This window comes from Echinops telfairi, unplaced genomic scaffold (assembly GCF_000313985.2).
Source record: "Echinops telfairi isolate 266 unplaced genomic scaffold, ASM31398v2 ScPeMD7_70;HRSCAF=299, whole genome shotgun sequence".
Taxonomy (NCBI): Eukaryota; Metazoa; Chordata; class Mammalia; order Afrosoricida; family Tenrecidae; genus Echinops; species Echinops telfairi.
This window is the reverse complement of record NW_022103968.1, coordinates 59,565,438-59,583,587: the sequence shown is the minus strand read 5'-3', so window position 1 is coordinate 59,583,587 and position 18,150 is coordinate 59,565,438. Positions and strand designations below refer to the sequence as shown.

Sequence of the window (18,150 nt, the reverse complement as noted above, 5' to 3'; positions counted from 1 at the left end):
AATATCTAAGTGAAGTTGTGTTCCAATAAAACTATATTTACAAGAAGAGTACATGGGTAGGATTTGGCCCAATCCATATTTTTTTATCTCTGCACTAAGGTTTTCATATCCTTATGTAAACTTAGTAGCCTTATCTTGTTTGAAAGCTAAGATTAGTGGTTTATTCTAATCACTTTCTCCCAATAAGTTCCCTGATCACAAATGTAAATTGATGAAAACATATAAAAATAATTCAAAAAGATAAATAAAAAACAAAAACCAAAAAAATAATTCAAAATGTTTTTGTCAATGAATAGGCAGAACTTTGAAAATGAAAGCAAAATTATGGAATATATGCATTTTAACCTACATTATTTGTACTTTCAAGAGTAAGACACATGATCAAGCATTGGTGGTTTTTGATAAATAATTTAAAACATTTTATAAGCAAAAATGTGTTTTTATACACTGTATATAAACATCTGCATTCATATATATATATTTGAACATGTATTATGGAATACGATTTGAGAGTTATTTAGTAAGTTAAGAATTCATATATGTTAGGCCTGAGATTTCTGACTCATGATCTATATGACCTTGGTTATATTTTCTTGAACTTGAAGCCATAGTATATTCATAGCCATATATTGAGGACAATAACACGATCTAAATTACTTTTACATAGTTCTTTTAAAGTTTAAGTGAGATATGTGTGGGAAGTATGCTTAGTTGGTTCATCATGATGCCTGTTAATGTTTTATTGAAGCATAAAATAGGAGTACATTTTAAAGTAAAATCTGTGCTTTGGTGAAAATTTTAGCTTGCCATCTAGATATGCTTGCTCTAAGATATGATGTCCAGTATGGAAGGGAGTAGGAAATGTGGTTTTAAGTATGTCTTTCCTTTTTCCATGAGAGCTCCTTTAGGGCAAAAGTTTGAAAAGCTGACTGATGATATAAACCCCCTAAAAATATTTTTATTGTGCTTTTAGGTGGAAGTTTTCATAGTAAATTAGGTTTCCATTTAGCAATTTTTATACGAATTGTTCTCTGCCCTTGATTATAGTGTTCATCTGTCAACATTCTCATTATTTCCTTTGTATCTGTTCTGTTTACATGGATACAGCTTCTCTTCTCTGCTTTTGGGTATATGTTACCTGTTTGGTCTTAGATCATTGTTTAGTGGAGTGCATTTTTCATAGATAATATTATTTTATATGCCAATCTATTATTTGGCTGTAAGTTGGCCATCAGAATGACATTTTATAGAGACTGTAATTATATTTAATATTTTTCTCCCACTCTTTTTAAGACCTATTGTGTCCATGTTCGAAACTGTCAATAGTGATAGCCATGCACCACAATCTAGTTCTTTTGGTCTCAGGTTAGAAGAGGCCATGGTATGTATGAGCTATTAGCCCTGTAGACTAGTTTTTCTTTGAGCCTTTTATTATCTTCTTTCTCCTTCTTATGTGCTTTGTTATATGTATATGGATATATGAGGTTAAGGTATTGCTGCAAAATACCAAAACATAAAGCTATTTTTTAAATCATTTAATTGGGGACTCATGCAACTCTTATCACAATCTACACATACATCCATTGTGTCAAGCACATTTGTACATTTTTGCCATCATCATTCTCAAAACATTTTCTTTCTACTTGAGTCCTTGGTATCAACTCCTCATTTTTCCTCCCTCCCCGCTCCCCCCTCCCCCTTCCCTCATTAACCCTTGATAATTTATAAATTATTATATTGTCATATCTTATACTGTCTGACATCTCCTTTACCCACTTTTATGTTGTCCATCCCCCAGGGAGGAGGTTATATGTAGATCCTTGTGATCCCCTTTTCTACCCCACTTTCCCTCCACCCTCCCAGAATCGCCACTGTCACCACTGGTCCTGAAGGGTTCATCTGTCCTGGATTCCCACGTTTCCAGTTCCCATCTGTACCAGTGTACATCCTCTGGCCCAGCCGGATTTGTAAGAATTGGGATCATGATAGTGGGGGTGGGGAATGGGAGGGAGGGGAGGTAGCATTAAAGAACTAGAGGAAAGTTATATGTTTCATCATTGCTATACTGCACCCTGAGAGGCTCATCTCCTCCCCACGACCCTTCTGTAAGGGGATGTCCAGTTGCCTACAGATGGTCTTTGGGTCTCCACTCTGCACTCCCCCCCATTCACAATGATAAGATTTTTTGTTCTTTGATGCCTGATAACTGATCCCATCGACATCTTGTGATCACACAGGCTGGTGTGCTTCTTCCATGTGGGCTTTGTTGCTTCTCAGCTAGATGGCTGCTTGTTTATCTTCAAGCCCTGGGCACCATGAACTTTCTTCATGTTTTCTTATGTTCCCGCTTTGTCTTCAGTGATCGTGTCTGGAAGGTGAGCATCATGGAATGCCAGTTTAATAGAACAAAGTGTTCTTACATTGAGGGAGTACTTGAGTGGAGGCCCAATGTCCATCTGCTACCTTAAACTAACCCTGTAAATATATGTACATAGATCTATTTTCCTATTGTTTTATATATATATATTTATATTTACATATATCTATATATATTTATGTATGTACATGCCTGTATTTGGACTTCTGTAAATACCCTTTGCCTTCTAATTCTTTCCTCTATTTCCTTTTACTTTCCTCTTGTCCCACTATCATGTTTAGCCTTCATTTGGGTTTCAGTAATTCCTCTCGGTTACATTGCCCTTGATCAAACTCTTCCAGGCCTCCTGCATAGTTGTCTTTTTTTTTTTCCATAGTTGTCTTTTCAAAAGAAAATGTTTCTTAGTTATATTTTTGCAACAAGTTTTTCTCAGGCTCTCTCACAGTTTTTTCCTTAACAAACTATAAAAAGGTTTTATACAATCACCTAATTCCCACGCCTGCTCCACCCAGATTGTCTTTTCCTCAATTTATATGTATGTGAATGTGTTACCTGCATTATTTTCCCCCTTCAGTTATCTAGGCTTGAAATACTGGAAGTTGTCTTTAATTAACTACCAGTACCCCTGCATCCTTGTTTACTATCTAGGAACCGTTGTGTAACTCTGAATCATTTTCCTACCATTAGCCTCTCTATTCATTCTTACCTACATAAAAGAGGGGGTACCCCAAAACAACTGGAATTGCGCTGGGAGGAGTGGAGCTTTTGTAGTAGGCATTTTTCCCACTGGGGAAGGGGAGCATCAAGCAACTCACTCTTAGTGTACCCAGTGGTGGCGCCTGGGAATGTTTTCTCTGGTCACAGTGAATTTGTCCTTAAAAGCACTTTCACGTGAACCTTGTTTTTTTGGTGGTCGATTTAACAGAACAGCGTGCGATTATGAAATTTTGTTTTCTACTCAGGGAAAAACTGTCGCAGAAACTGTGGGAAAAACTCATGTATGAGTGGTTTTCTCATTTCACAAAAGGTGAAATGTCAATTGATGACAAACCTCGTGTTTGACATCAGTTAACTTCCCGAGTGCACAAAAATGTCGACTTGCGGTGCATTTGAAGTTCCTTCCAGCGGGTCCGACTATTAGTCAAGCTTTCTATTTAGAGCTGCAGTTCTCAACCTGTGGGTCACGACCCCTTTGGGGGTCAAGTAACCCTTTCACAGAGTTTCCTGATTCATAACAGTAGCAAAATTAGTTATGAAGTAGCAATGAAAATAATTTTATGGTTGGGGGGGTCACCACACCATGAACTTTATTAACAGGTCACAACATTAGGATGGTTGAGAACCATTGATTTAGAGGTTCTGAAAAGATTGCGTAACAGTGCGCTACAAAAAGGCCTGATTTGTGGCAGATAGGGGGCTGGTTTTGCCTCACGATAATGTACCTGCTCACACAGCCATCTCAGTGTGCCAGTTTGGGGCTAACAATCATGCCTCTCACCGTAGATACCTTCCTCACCTGACCTCGCTCTGTGTAACTTATTTTTATTTACACGAATGAGAGGGACATGCAAGGACAGTGATTTGACGATGTAGAAGAGGTGAAGAAAAAACTTAGGGAGGTGCAGTCAGCCATCCAAACAGATGAATTTGAAAAGTGTTTCCAAGAATGGAATTGCAGATTTGACAAAAGTATTAAGTGTAATGGAAAGAACTTTGAAGGTGATTAGGTGGTTTTCTAAAAAAAAATTAAATACATAGCTTTGAAAAAAAATAGGGTGGTTTTTTTTTTTTTTGGTAAGCCCATATACCTCCCTTTTTCAATAGAATGTTCATAAAATATTGCTCTGAAACAATTGTTAGGTTTCTCAGGTGGGAAATACCTCCGTTCTTGACTTGGCACAAGAAAGAATTCACGCTAAAGCCTGGTTTGTCATCCAAGTGGGTTTTTATAAAGGATGGAAGAAGTTTCCGGTTTTACAGTCCTTGAACACCCACACGTGGTAGCCTGAAGCCAGAGAGACTTGGATAGGGGACACAGGGGCCAAAGGATGAAGAAAAGGGGCAAGACTGGGGCAAGACTGGGGCAAGTCTCGCTGTCAAGGTATTTGAGTTCTCTGGCTGGGTGGAGTGGTTGAAGGTATTGGTTGACCCCATTGATTGAATTAAGCCCAGCTGGGCCTAGTTTGGGCTGCCTAGGTGTACAGCCCTCCTGGCTCTGGCTTGAATTGGTGCATGCCCAGTTAGTTTTTATGGCTGGCTAAGGGCTCGCCTGATTCTCCTCTAACCTTCTGTAGGAGGCCTTCAGGCATGGAGAGGGGCAACCCCCTGTCCCTGTTTCTTGCTACTTAACACTATTACTTCTTGTCACCCCATATTTTGTTATTTCCCCATATATTTGCTTTTGTTGCATTGCATACAATAAAACCTGCTTTGTTGTGTGCTAAATTAACTTCAGTGGCTTTTGTTATTATTTTGACTCCTAATAACTCTAGGACAAAATAAAACAGCCCCATAGGCTTCCAAGGATATAAATCTCTATGAAGCAGACTACTACATCTTTGTCTGGAGGAGCTGAAAAGATCAAGCTGCTGGCCTTTGGGATAGCAACCAAACATTTAACCACAGCACCACCAAGACACTTGGTTTACAAAAATGGGCTTTTATTCTCGTTCTTGGGGCATTGGGTCTTCCTTCAGCCTGAGACTTGACTAAGGGTGGCTGACCTAGACCTAAGCCAAAGTTTAGCTGGGCTTACTTCCCAGTGATAAATTGGGGACAGTTTGTGCTGTGGGCCTTTCATGTTCCTTGTATCAGCGACTTAACTAGAGCAAGTATATCTACATTTTTATGCCCTCTTAGCTCAGCCATTTTCTCTGCCTAGAATATTTTTCTTCAAACATTTTTTTCGAAATACTTTAAATTTTTAATAGTTCATAACAGAAAAATTTAAAGACACTGGTAAGGGCATTTTCATATATAATTTTATAGATAATTTAAATTTTTATTTTATATATAATTAAGAAATTTAGTTTTTAATTCCACAATATCATATTATCCAGGCATATTCAAGTTCCTTTATGGGATACTTCTTTTTCAGTTGCTGACACGTTTTCGTTAACTAAAAATCCCAACCCAACTCGCTACCTTAAGGCTATTCTGACTCATAACAAGCCTATAGAACAAAGTAGAATTGCTCCTTAGAGTTTCTAAAACAGGAGCAGCAGGCACATTGTTGTGATGGGAAAGAAATTCCATGGCCCAGCTTTCCTGGTCTTTTCTTGCCAGTGTAGTTTTCTTTTTTTTTAATCATTTTATTAGGGGCTCATACAACTCTTATCACAATCCATACATACTTCAATTGTGTAAAGCACATTTGTACATTCATTGCTCTCATCATTCTCAAGACATTTCCTCTCCACTTAAGCCCCCGGCATTAGGTCCTCATTTTTCCCCTCCCTCCCCGCTTCCCACTCCCTCATGAGCCCTTGATAGTTTATAAATTGTTATTTTGCCATATCTTGCCCTGTCCGACGTCTCCCTTCACCCACTTTTCTGTTGTCCGTCCCCCAGGGAGGAGGTCACATATAGTTCCTTGTAATCGGTTCCCTCTTTCCTATCTACTCTCCCTCTACCCTCCCAGTATCGCCACTCACACCACTGGTCCTGTAGGGCTCATCCGCCCTGGATTCCCTATATTTTCAGTTGTAGTTTTCATTTTTAAAAAACTTTTTCATAATAAACCCCTGTGACCATTTTGTGTTTTTTGAGATAATGTGACACGATTACCTTTTTGAGATGCTTAAACATTAGCCTATAACCTTCTGAATTGATCTTTCTGCTTTCTGTCATAGATTTAACTTGCCCAGCAGATCCCCTTGGAAGCCATTGTTTTAATTGGATCTTACTCTATCATATTATTAGCAAACTTGAAACTCATCTTCGTGACATTTTCTTCTGTAAAAACGGTCATTATTAACTTTGGCCTTCTTAAAAGACTGATAAAAAGATTAGTGCTTTGAGCTAGCTGATCTTTGCATAGCAAAGTTGGCACCTGCCAGCCTGAAAGCTTTCTGAGGCCAAGATAATCACTAAATTTTTTAAATGTTAAGTCATCTGAGAACCCAACTGCAGTAGCTATCACATTAATGGTAATTCTACAGTCATCTTCCATGTGAATCTTCTGGACTTCACAGGGTGGTTTTTTTATTTTCTTTCACTTATTCAGATTTAATAGTCTTGGTTCATGCTTGAGGTCTTCCCAAGCTTCCTTTAGTTGCTTGAGTCATATTTTATGTGGGGGTGACATAACCTGTAAAAATGTTAAAACTCTAATGATTTGGGCATATGTCCAAATTTTTGTTTAAAAAATTGGTATATGAAACCTCAGTCATTTTTTTAAAAATACTTTTATTTGGGGCTCTTACATCTCTTATCACAATCCATACATTCCTCCAGTGTGTCAAGCACATTACACATATGCTGCCATTATCATTTTCAAAGCATTCTCTTCCCACTTGAGCCCCTGATATCAGCTCCCCATTTCTTCCTCCTCCCTCCCCTTCTCCCCCTCATGAACCCTTGATAAGTTATGAATTATTTTCCCCCTTATCTTACATCGTCCTCTGTCACCCCTCATCCATTTTTCTGTTAGTCATACCCCTGGGAGGGAGTCCTAGATTTGTACGTGTGATCGATTCCTCCTTTCTTCCCCCACCCTCTCCTAATCCTCCTGGTATCTCTATTCTCCTTGTTGGCCCTGAGGGGTTTATCTATCCTGGATTCCCTGTGTTGCGGGCTCTTATCTGTAGAAATGTGCATGCTCTGGCCTAATCCGTTTTGTAAGGTAGAATTGAGGTCATGATACTGGGGTGAAGGAAGCACCAAAGAGCTAGAGTTAAGTTGTGTGTTTCATTGGTGCTATACTGCACCCTGACTCGCTTATCTCTTCCCGGTGACCCCTCTGTGAGGGGATGTCCAATTGTCTACAGATTGGTATTGGGTCTCTGCTCCATGCCCCCCTCATTCACATTGGGTATGGTTTTATTCTGGGTCTTAGATGCTTGATACCTGATCCCATCAACACCTCATGATCACACAGGCCTTGTGTGCTTCTTCCATGTGGGCTAGGTTGCCTTTAAGACCCCTGATGCTATCGCTTTTGATAGCCGGGCACCATCAGCTTTCTTCACCACATTTGCTTATGTACCTATTTTGTCTCAGCGATCATGTCAGGAAGGTGAGAATCACAGAATGTCAGATTGTTAGAACAAGGTGTTCTTGTGTTAAGGAAGTACTTGAGTTGAGGCCCACTATCCATCTGCAACTTTAATTCTTAATATATGGATATGAGTACATAATTCTATTCCCCACTCATTATATATATACATATGTACATGCCTGTATTTAGGCCTCTATAAATGTCCTTTGCCTCCTGGTTCTTTCCTCTCTTTCTTTTTTACTTCCCTCTTGTCCCACCATCATGTTTGACCTTCATTCAGGTTTAGTAATTCCTTGCTGCTACATTGCCCTTGATTGAGCCCCACTAGTCATCCTATGACTTTCCTTCCATGGATTTTAGTTCACTTGTTCCATTGTCCCTGGGTTGGAAAAAAACAAAACCCTCCCATTTCCTTTCTCCCACCTCCCCTTCTCCCATATCCCCACAGAACCACTGGTCGCGTTCTTTTCATCTCCGAATTATTTATCCCATCTATCTTATCTAGATAGACATGCAGATACATTAATAAGTGCAAAAAGCCAAATACAACAACAAAGGAAGTCAAAACCAACAAAGTAATAACCAAAAACAAAATAAAAGTAACAAAAAGAAAACCACTGACAAAAATGGAAAAGCCTATAAATAGTTCAAGGTCGGTCTGTTGGCCTTTACAAGTGTTTTCCAGTTGAGTCTGATGGGGTGCCACACTCTGTCTCCAAATCCTATTTTTGGTATTCCCCTGGGGTTTCATCAGTATGCTTCCCCTGCTGCTCTGCTGCATGCCCTCAGTGCCTCGCCCCAGCATGATGGGGCCATACTTTGCACTATTCCTGCACTGTGTCTCCATTGCTCTCCCCCGAGGTGCCATGGTTCCGTGAGGGACACCGTGTCCCTTGGGGCTGGCCCTAAGTTCCTCCCCATGTGATGTCTGCTCTGAGCAGGAACATCGTCTTCGGGACTTGGTGGGCCAGGATATCCTCTTCTCCCTCTTCATCCCTTTGCATTTCTCCCTTGTGCTCTAATTTGACGCGCCCCTCTCCCCAGTGCTGTCCGCTGAACTGCATTCTTCTGAGGGGGTTGGGGCATCAACATCGTTGGGATTGGGGCTGGCGCTATAGACCTCTATTGGTTCCCTGGTACATGCTGGTATGTTGTATGGGCATCAGGTTGAAGCCTGGTCTCGCTCTCCTCCTGTGGAGATATAAACAGTACCCTGGGTGGATTAGAGCTCTGTTCCCCCCCCGCCCCCCATGGTTTTTTTTTTCTCTTTCTTTTCCCCTCTTACACAGTTGGCTGTCGTAGGTATCCCTGGGTTGGGTTTGACCCCTGCCATAATTGCTCGACCTCACCCCAGGTATGTATATATATATATAGTAGCTTTTTCCCTATGCCTCAGTTTTTTTCTTTAAGCTTACCTCAGTGGACTCATGTTGTAATCGTCCTTTTGTGGTTGACTTACTTCGCTTAGCACCTCAGTCATTTTTATCCATGGCACAAAATGGATGCCTATTTTTTTAATTGCACCTGAATGAGACTAAGTAAAGTATTTTACTGAGAGAACTTATTTATACCCATACATTGATAGCAAAGACATGTTGAAACATGCTTTGTGTGGAATAAACCTGTGTGTGTATAAGCTGAATCTCTTGATACTCTATAATGAAGGATTTTATGACTGTGGGATTTTAATTTATAATTTTTGTTTTTCAAATTGTTCTTGTCAGTTTGGGTATGAAAGAAAAGATGTAGGAGCCATATTTAACTACCTCTAGTTCCCAAGGTTGATTGCCACAGGCAGGGTCATGCATGCCTCCACCCTCCATCCTTCGTAAGCGTTTTCTCACACTCGTCATTCATCCCATGGCACACTACTTTTCCTTCACTCTACTGTTCCACTGGCTCCCTTCATTCATGGTAAATTCCATACTAAATTTATAGGCAATACTCGAGATTAAGGGGTTTATTAGGGTAATGGACAGGTTGCAATTTATGTGATAAATGCTTGAGTACAGTTGTTCAGTCAGGGCAGTCTCCTCTGATGTGTCCACAGGTAGGCCACACAGCCTCTTGGTCTGTGTCTTGCTCAGGCACTGTTCTAAAGATCTTTTAGGGCTGACAATCGTTGCTCCAAGGACATGCCATTAGCTTTTTGCCCCAAAGCACTGTTTTACTCCGTCTCCTACTCCGTTTCTTGGTTCTGCTGCTGCTGCTTCCCTGCCACTCCTCTAATCTTAAAGCTGTCTCCTGGATCAAGGAAGTTCAATGCACAGGGTTTTCAGGGCCCAGAGGATACACTTCTGGCTCTTATCTCAATGGTAATGAGATATTTCTGCATACTGCGGAGGTGACTTTAATATGAAACCTGATGGCAATCAGAATTAACCCTGTTTACAACTGAATCGTATAATCCATATCTATCAAAAAGACAGGGACGTTTTGATGAGCATAACAAAACTGGTTAGAAGAACCATATCACATTTATTTTTACTTAATAAAATAAATTGAGTAATCTCTTTGTTTTCTGAAAGTGAATTATAAAATTAGTATTCTTTTTCTCTGGAGTATTTAATAGACTTTACCAATGAAACCATTTGGGACTAATGTTTTAGGACTTCTGGATACCGGATTTTAATTTCAGTTCATTTTAAAAATAGATTTAGCATATTTCAGATTTTCTATTTGTAAGGTACACTGAGACACAAGGAGGCGGACAAACATAACTGACAGGACAAAGGGAGAGCAGAAACAGGAATAGCTTTATTAGAGGGAGGCTCCCGCATAAGGTTCCATGGGCTAGCAAGTAGCCCAGGGAAGTCGCGCCCGGTAGCCAGGACGTAGGGTTTTTAAAAGAAGATGCCTGGGGGTGGGGAAACCGTCAGAGGCAGCAGGTGTTCAAGTCATCCTGAGAACAGTTTGTCAGCTTCTTGTGGTGCTCTCTGTACCGGAATGTGAGGTTTCACTCCCTGAGCCTGGTTACTCCTCCGTCTTGGCTCCGGTTGGCCTGGCCAGTTTTCAGCTTTGAAAGGGGTCTTTCAATTCGTTCTTGTGACTCTGTCCACACACTATTTGTTTAAATAGTTATGTTTCCTCTATTTTTATACTGTTAATTTGTGTTTGCTGTTCTTTTAGATTTTCAGTCTGGCTCGTGGTTTATCATTTTTGTTCATCTTTTTGTAAAGATACTGTTATTTTTCTCTCCCCTTTAGTATTGATTTCTACTTTGTCGTTTTTTTTCTTGCTGTTGCTTTATTTGTCTTAATTTTCTCTTCTTTTAGTAGATTCTTAAGTGGAAAGCTTGGATCATTGACGTTAGATCTTTTTGAGCCTTAAGAAAATAGTAGCATTCCATAAGATTTTGTTGGATTTTTATTTTTATTTTCATTCAGTTTAAAATATTTTTTATGCATGCCTTTCTTCTAACTCCAGTCTCTGAGTTATCACTTGAGTATTAATCTCTTGACTGCTTTTTGTTCCAACACTGTTTGTTGTATTTTTTGCTGTTTTTATATGTGTCTCATCACTTGGTTGTTTTTATAATAGAGACTTGAAGGCCTAGAATCGGAAATAGATATACATTTTCTTGGACTCAAAACATGCCTGGCTGTTATTTTGGACATAATTCAATCTAAGCAAGAATTAAACTGAGGTTTTTGGTTTGCCATAGTTATCTTTGAGATCTCTGGGTGATATAAACAGTTAATGTACTTGGTTTATAATCAGAAGGTTGGAAATTTGATTCTATCCATAAGCATCTTGGATGAAAACTCTTTGACAGTTTACTTCTGAAAAATTATCCATTGAAAACCACATGGACCAATGTTAACTCTGACGTAAATAGGGTCTTTATGAATTGGGGTCCATTTAACTGTTACTGGTTACCAGTGTCTTTAAATAGTTGTTTTTAAAATATATATTGTTCAGCGTGTATAATTGTTATCATGGCAGGAAGATCTGTATAATGCAGCACCAGAATTTCTTACTAAAAAAATGTATTAATTCCTCCCCACCTTTTTATCCATTCCAATTATCTTGACTTTTTGGAGAATCCTGACTGTTTTCTTCTAACAGTTCCACAATCCAAATTTGTCTTAATTGTTTCCTTTTGGCAATATTGAATTTATCTATCCTTTGTATTTCTTATACATTGCTATCAAGTGATTTAGTTAGATTCGGGTTAACAATTTTTTGCTTTATAGATGGTCCTATAGATGGTCGTGTACTTCCTATTGTATTATAGCAGAAGGAACATAATTATAATGAGAAGTTAATCTCTGTGATGATACTTCATTGATTATACCTTATCCAGAAGTCACCTCTTAGCGTTTATTCTAAGTTACCTCATATCCTATGCTAGCATGGAGTAACATTTACCAATAATTACTGTATTAATATTATTGTTATTTAGGTCACATCCCCAACTAGAAAGTTCCTCTTTTGCATTTCTTAAAGTTTGTAGTTTGTATGTAACATACATACTATGCTGTGGTTGCATAAATGCCTTTTTTTCTACTCTCATATGAGGCCCTAAATGCAGATATCACATCTTATAAATCTTTGTGTTCCCCCTAACAGTTACTATACATATAGCAGGCACTCAGTAAGTTATTTTTATATGAGAAAATTAGCTAAGATCTTGCTCCACAGCTTTTTTTCTATGTGTACATTTTTTTAAAAATCTCAAGTTTTGGTTAAATTTAATGTTCATAATACTTTTACTTTCTTGTAGGTAAATGAGAAAACAGGACAGATTATACAATATGATAAATTTTATATACATGAAGTACAAGAATTTATAGACATAAGAAATGATTATATCAACTGGGTCCAACAACAGGCCTATGGAATGGTATGTTTCCTGTTGCACTGTATGAGTTCATTTTACTTTTTGGTGAAAATATACTGTCCAAAACACTTGCTGCATGGTTTCCACATTTATAATTAAATGAATTTTCTGTGTTGTACCACCATTATTGTTATCTTTTTACAAGATATTTCACCATCAGTAACATATTCAATGCTCCGAAACAAAAACTCCCTTCTCTCCCCCTGCTACCTTTGGTAACTCTTGATGATCTTTGATTTCTATATATTTTCTTATTTCCTATAGTTGAACATTTTTAGGGTTCAACTGTTGTAATTGACTCGTTTCACTCACTAGGTTTTCAAGGTTCATTCAGGTGGTGCTATTCATAAGACTTTATTTTACTTTCTAACTACATAATATTCCATGATCTGTGTAGACTACGTTGTTTCTCCATCATTTGTTAGACATTGTTTCCAGTGAATTCATTTTTACTTTCTGATACAAAAAATTGCTTCTTTTTAAAGTATCAAAGGTTATTTTACTCATTTTATTATTTAAATCAAAACAGTGCAAAAGAATAGCTAAATATTGTGCAAAATTTGTAAGCAAACATTTCACTTTTATGTGGAAATCTAGTGTAAATAGCTTCCTCTCTTCAGAAGAAAAATTAAAATGTGAAAAGATTTTTAACTCATTTATTTTCCATCAAGTTGTCTTTTCATTTTCTAATATTGAGGATTAGAGTTCCTGAAACTGGAATTCTAAGGATTACTTTCTACTGTATATCAGTGCCTCAAAACTACTAGAAAGGAGCTGTTAGGTCGTTGATTCTAAACTTTTCTACATCTTAAATTTTTTTTTTAATCCAAGTGACTTTTTTGAGGAAAAGGGAAATTTCAGGTATTCACAGGAAATCCCAGGGGCCAAGAGCAGGAAATCCCAAAAGAGTGCCCTGTGAGGGAGCTCAGGTCCTAGCCCCAGGCAGGGCATGTGTGCCCCTGCTCTCTAACCTGTAAGAGCACACTTGAACAAGAGAAGAGTAAAAGAGGAATTAAAGTGGCTTGGCTTTCCTGTGACAGGCTTTTATCTCCTCCATCTGGGGAGGCATGGTTGAAGGTATTGGCCGACCTCATTGACGGAGTTTAATTGCACCTGGGTGATGTCATGTGTCTGGGTCTAGTCTGTGCACTCAGGTGGCTCTCCTACCTGGGCCTTGGAGACTTGTGTGTGAGCATGCTCAATTTGGATCTTTCTCTGGAGCCCCGTTGTGGTGACCTTATGCAGGCATTTGGGGAGACAATGCCCCTTAGTCCCTATTCTGGCTACCTAACATTCCCCACTGGAGTATGGACCCAAATCTTTGGGGATACTGGATGACGACAGTCTCTCGCTACTTCCTGCTGTCAAATGGGGCCTTGGGTCCACAGCTTTCCTGCTCTTTGAGAGGGGTTGTTATCCACTTCAGGGCCCATGGTGGATGAAGTTGATATGATCCAGACATTATTGATCCTGGGGATGGCAAACTTGGATCAGTGTCATGAGTAATCTGATGACTTCTGGAAGAAGCAAAACAGGTGAACAGTTTAGGTAAGGCTATATGCAATGCGCATGAGAGTGTGGGTTAATTTCACACTGGAAGATTCCAAAGGAAATCTCAGGAGGTATGGTTAACACTGGATTGACAGGCATAGCTTGCAAACATACTTCAAACACAGGAATTGTGCCATAGCATTTGCTAGCTTAAAGACTTGGAGGTTTGAGATAAGGTGTTCTTTAGAGCACTCATCTGTTGTGGGTGTCGACGAAACACCATCTTTAAGCTGTCTAATGGTTCACAGATGTACTTATCTGGCTCCATTTGATCTGCATTTGAGGGAATTGGTTCCATTGGCTTCCACAGTTTTACCCATGAATGATGGATCCACCCATGTTGTCCTAGAACTTTAATGGCAGCTGGGAATTGGGGAACCTGTCCTTTCAAGTTTTTATAAGAACTAGGTCTCCAGGAAGGCACATGGTAATTTTTCCTCCCCTTGGGCCTGGATAACCCGTTGGGCCTCTTGGCAATGGGCTGCTCTTAATGGCATATTGCTGTCATAGAGTAGCTAGGGAGAGTGTGCATGCTTTGGCCAGGATTCCCATCACCTAAAATGCACTGAGGCCAGATGGAGTTGAAGATGGATTCTAGTTTGTACTTTGTTAGTGTCTGCAGGTCAATCCAATGAACAGGATGCAATAAAAAAGCCAGGCATTAGGGTACCACCGGCTATGAGTGGCATCTTAAGGAACTTTGAAGGGGATCACCATATATAGGGGGGACCTGAAAGAAATCACTGGCTGGTGTGACCCATCAGTGCCTTCGAAAGGACTCATCAGTGCCTTCGAAGGGGGCCACCAGCTAATGGTAGTCTTATTAACCAAGACCTTCAAAGGAGAACACGGGCTATGAGTGGTCTCACAAGAACCTTTGTAGGGGAGGGGGCCCTGTCTGAATGCAACGAACACCAGGGAAATTGGAATCCTTAGCTGTGTATAAGCAAGGGGGTGCAACTGTGCTTAAAATGCCTCTTGAGTAGCCTTAGAAATGACCGAATTAGCAATTGTTTAGTGACCTTACTTTCAAGTACCTTTTGGCCCAAGCTTGGCAAAAGGAAAAATAAACATACAGGAAACAAAAACCAAACACCAAAACCAAAACAGAGCTGTACTCACAAAAACAAGGCATTCCCTTCCATCTAGCTTATCTGTAAACTGGAGGAAGATTATGTGTAATGCTTTGGAAAGGGATGGGAAGATAAACCTGGAGGGATCCATGGGAAACCAGAAAAGATTGGCTAGCCAATAAGTCCCTCCCCCAGAGAAAATGTGGTTGGGCCAGTGGGTGGGGCAAGAGGCGCCATCTTGAGACACCATCTTGGCAGGGAGTCAGCAGAAGGTCACACATTAAGCTATCCTGCAAAATGGGGGAATTAGGGGAGAGAAGAGAATTCATGGGAAGGAATGGGTCTCCTGCAGAAAGACCAACTGATTTAAATAGTACAGGCAAACAGCAGTTTGGAGGTTACAAGGAAGGCAGCAACAGAGTGAGAGGTGGAAGGGTGCACTTCAGAACAGAGTGCTGGGCCTGCAGGCAACACAGGCAACAGTCTACCAATAGCATCACAGGAAAGGAGGCTTTAGGAGGTACACATGGCGAAACATGGAGGCAGGAATCACGTAGGAGAGTAGGAAGGCAAACACATGGGGGAGGGGAAAAGGACTCCAGCAGTCTTGTCAGAGCACGTGGTTACTGATATTTACATGTGGACCCAGGTGAGCTGGGCCACCTTCAAGTCCATAGCCATATATGGGGGCAGAAGCTCCATCTCCCTCCCACGAAAGTTGATTTCAAACTGTAAGCCTTGCCCTTTAAATTTGGCACTTAGAAAGTCTCCACTCCCAGAGCTCCTCAGCTTCTACTTAGGGATTAAAGGTGAAGGCTGAAACGAAAGTGCACTGAAAGAGATTTGCTCCTGGCTCCGGGGACATAGGTTTTATCCCTAGCCTGCTTACCTCAGAGGTAGAGTCGAGATGTGTACCCGAGTCAGGGAACCAAATATGTCAGGTTTCTGGAGGGGTATAACTTGGTTCTTCTTAATGCTGAAAGAACATTTCTAATCCAAGTGAATTTTATGAGGAAAAGGGAAGTTTCAGGTATTCACAGGAAATCCCGAGAGAGGCCTGAGGAAAAGCTTGGGCCTAAGGCCTGGGTGGCGTGTATCCCCGACCTGCATGAGCTCACCCGATACGCAAGAGCTCACCCGAAGAAGAGAAGAGTAAAAGAGCAAGAGCTTAGTCAGGAGTCAAAGAACAACTTTTCTTCTTTTATGTTGTTTTTTGTTTTGTTTTGTTTTCTCAAATTTCTGACATAGATCCATGTAATAAAACTAATTTCTAGATAACCAGACACATATTCCTAATAACTAGACACATGATCGTCAGAGTAGTAGGATACTACTACTGTAGTAGTAGTAGTACTGTAAGGCACATACAATTGTAATTGTAGACATGGCTAAACTCACTACCATCCAGTAGATTCTGACTCCTAGTGACCCTATCTATATAACTGGTTCTCAACCTTCCTAATGCCACAACCCTTTAATACAATTCCTCATGTTGTGGTGAGCCCCAACCATAAAATTATTTTTGTTGCTACTTCACAACTAATTTTGCTAATGTTATGAATCAGGCGACCCCTGTGAAAGGGTCGTTGGACATCCCCCCCCCCCCAAAAAAAAAGGTTGCGATCCCCCAGGTTGAGAACTGCTGTCCTATAAGATAGAGTAGAATAGCCTCATTTCTGAAACTGTAACTCTTTATGGGAGTAGAAAGCGTCATCTTTCTCTCCAGTGGGGCCTGGGGGTTTGAACTGCTTACCTGGTGGCTAGCAGCCCACCGTGTACACCAACAGAAGGTTAAGTTTAAGTACTTAGATAACAAAGTTTAGGCTTCAGCACTCTAATTTGCTAACCATGTTTAAAGACTAGAAAGATGAGCTATGGCTCAAACATGAAAGTGAATAAAGTTTGGGGGAGATGCCAAAGAAAGCAGAGGGTGCTGGGTTATAGAATTTCGTAAATTAGGATTAAAATTTGCATTTCATCTGAAATGTTATTCAGTCATGGAAGGGTAGTAAGCATAGGGACGTAATTTGATTTATCTTTTAAAATAATATCTCTGTCAGCTATATGGAGAATGAAGTATTAGGAATTGGACAGAAATGAAACAGGAAGATCAGAGTATTTTAATAAATAGGGGAAATAAAATGATGAGTTTATTTGTTCTATCCTTGGGCAAATTACTTGATTTCTCTGTGATTTTTTTCCCCTGAAAATTAAGAATGATAATGCTACCTTATACAGTTATTGATCAATTCATTGTTTGAATCCACAGGCTTTGAATGTGGTAGAATCTAATAGAGTTATCTGTTAGCTCCAGTTTTATTGGAACTTCATCCACATATCATGCAATTCGATAGTTCAATCTTACCAAAAGAGTTGTACAGTCATTACACAATCCATTTTAGAACTTTTTCTTCTTATACACATTGTTATTCATCTAATTTTTTTTAATTGTAGAAAAAAATATACAACAAAACACCAATTCAACAACTTCTACATGTATAATTCAGTGCAATTGATTGTACTTTTTGTGTTGTAAAATTATTAATGCCTTTTTCCAAATTATTCCACCACCATTAACATAAATTCAAAGCTTTCTAAGCTAAAACTTGTCCTCTACCCATGGAAACCACAGGTTGTTTTTTCCCCACTAGTTTTCTTGATATAATGTTCACATATTACACACATTAATAGTCAAATCATTTTTTAAAAGATTTGTATATACATCATAAATAATTCTAATGCTTCTTCTCCACTCCTGCATTTATTTTTCAGCCCCAATTTCCCTCTCACTCCCTAACCCACTCTCCATTCCTGGTAAACCATTGCATCAATTCCTTGGTACATTATAAACTGGGCAGCCTAACAGAAACAATAAAGAACAAAACCAACATGAAACAGAAAGAGGGAAATAATAATATAAAAATAAAAAACGGGGAGGAGGGGGAAAGGGAAGAGGTGATAACAAACCCAGGGACAAGGGAACAACAAGCAATCCAAATTGGTGGGGAGGTGGTTGTGGGAGACCTGGTAGGGCAGGATCAAGGGGAACGTAACAAAGAGGAAGTGCTGAAATCCTGGTGGGGACTGA

At 39.6% G+C, this 18,150-nt stretch overlaps 1 protein-coding gene across 1 annotated transcript in view; it reads left to right on the top strand.

The window, feature by feature from the left end:
* HERC4 (HECT and RLD domain containing E3 ubiquitin protein ligase 4) overlaps positions 1-18,150 on the top strand; it is a 134,871-nt gene that overhangs the window by 65,928 nt on the left and 50,793 nt on the right. Inside the window, exon 15 of the mRNA XM_004701380.2 lies at positions 12,322-12,441. Coding sequence (XP_004701437.1) covers positions 12,322-12,441 — 120 coding nt within the window. The remainder of the gene's footprint in view (positions 1-12,321; positions 12,442-18,150) is intronic.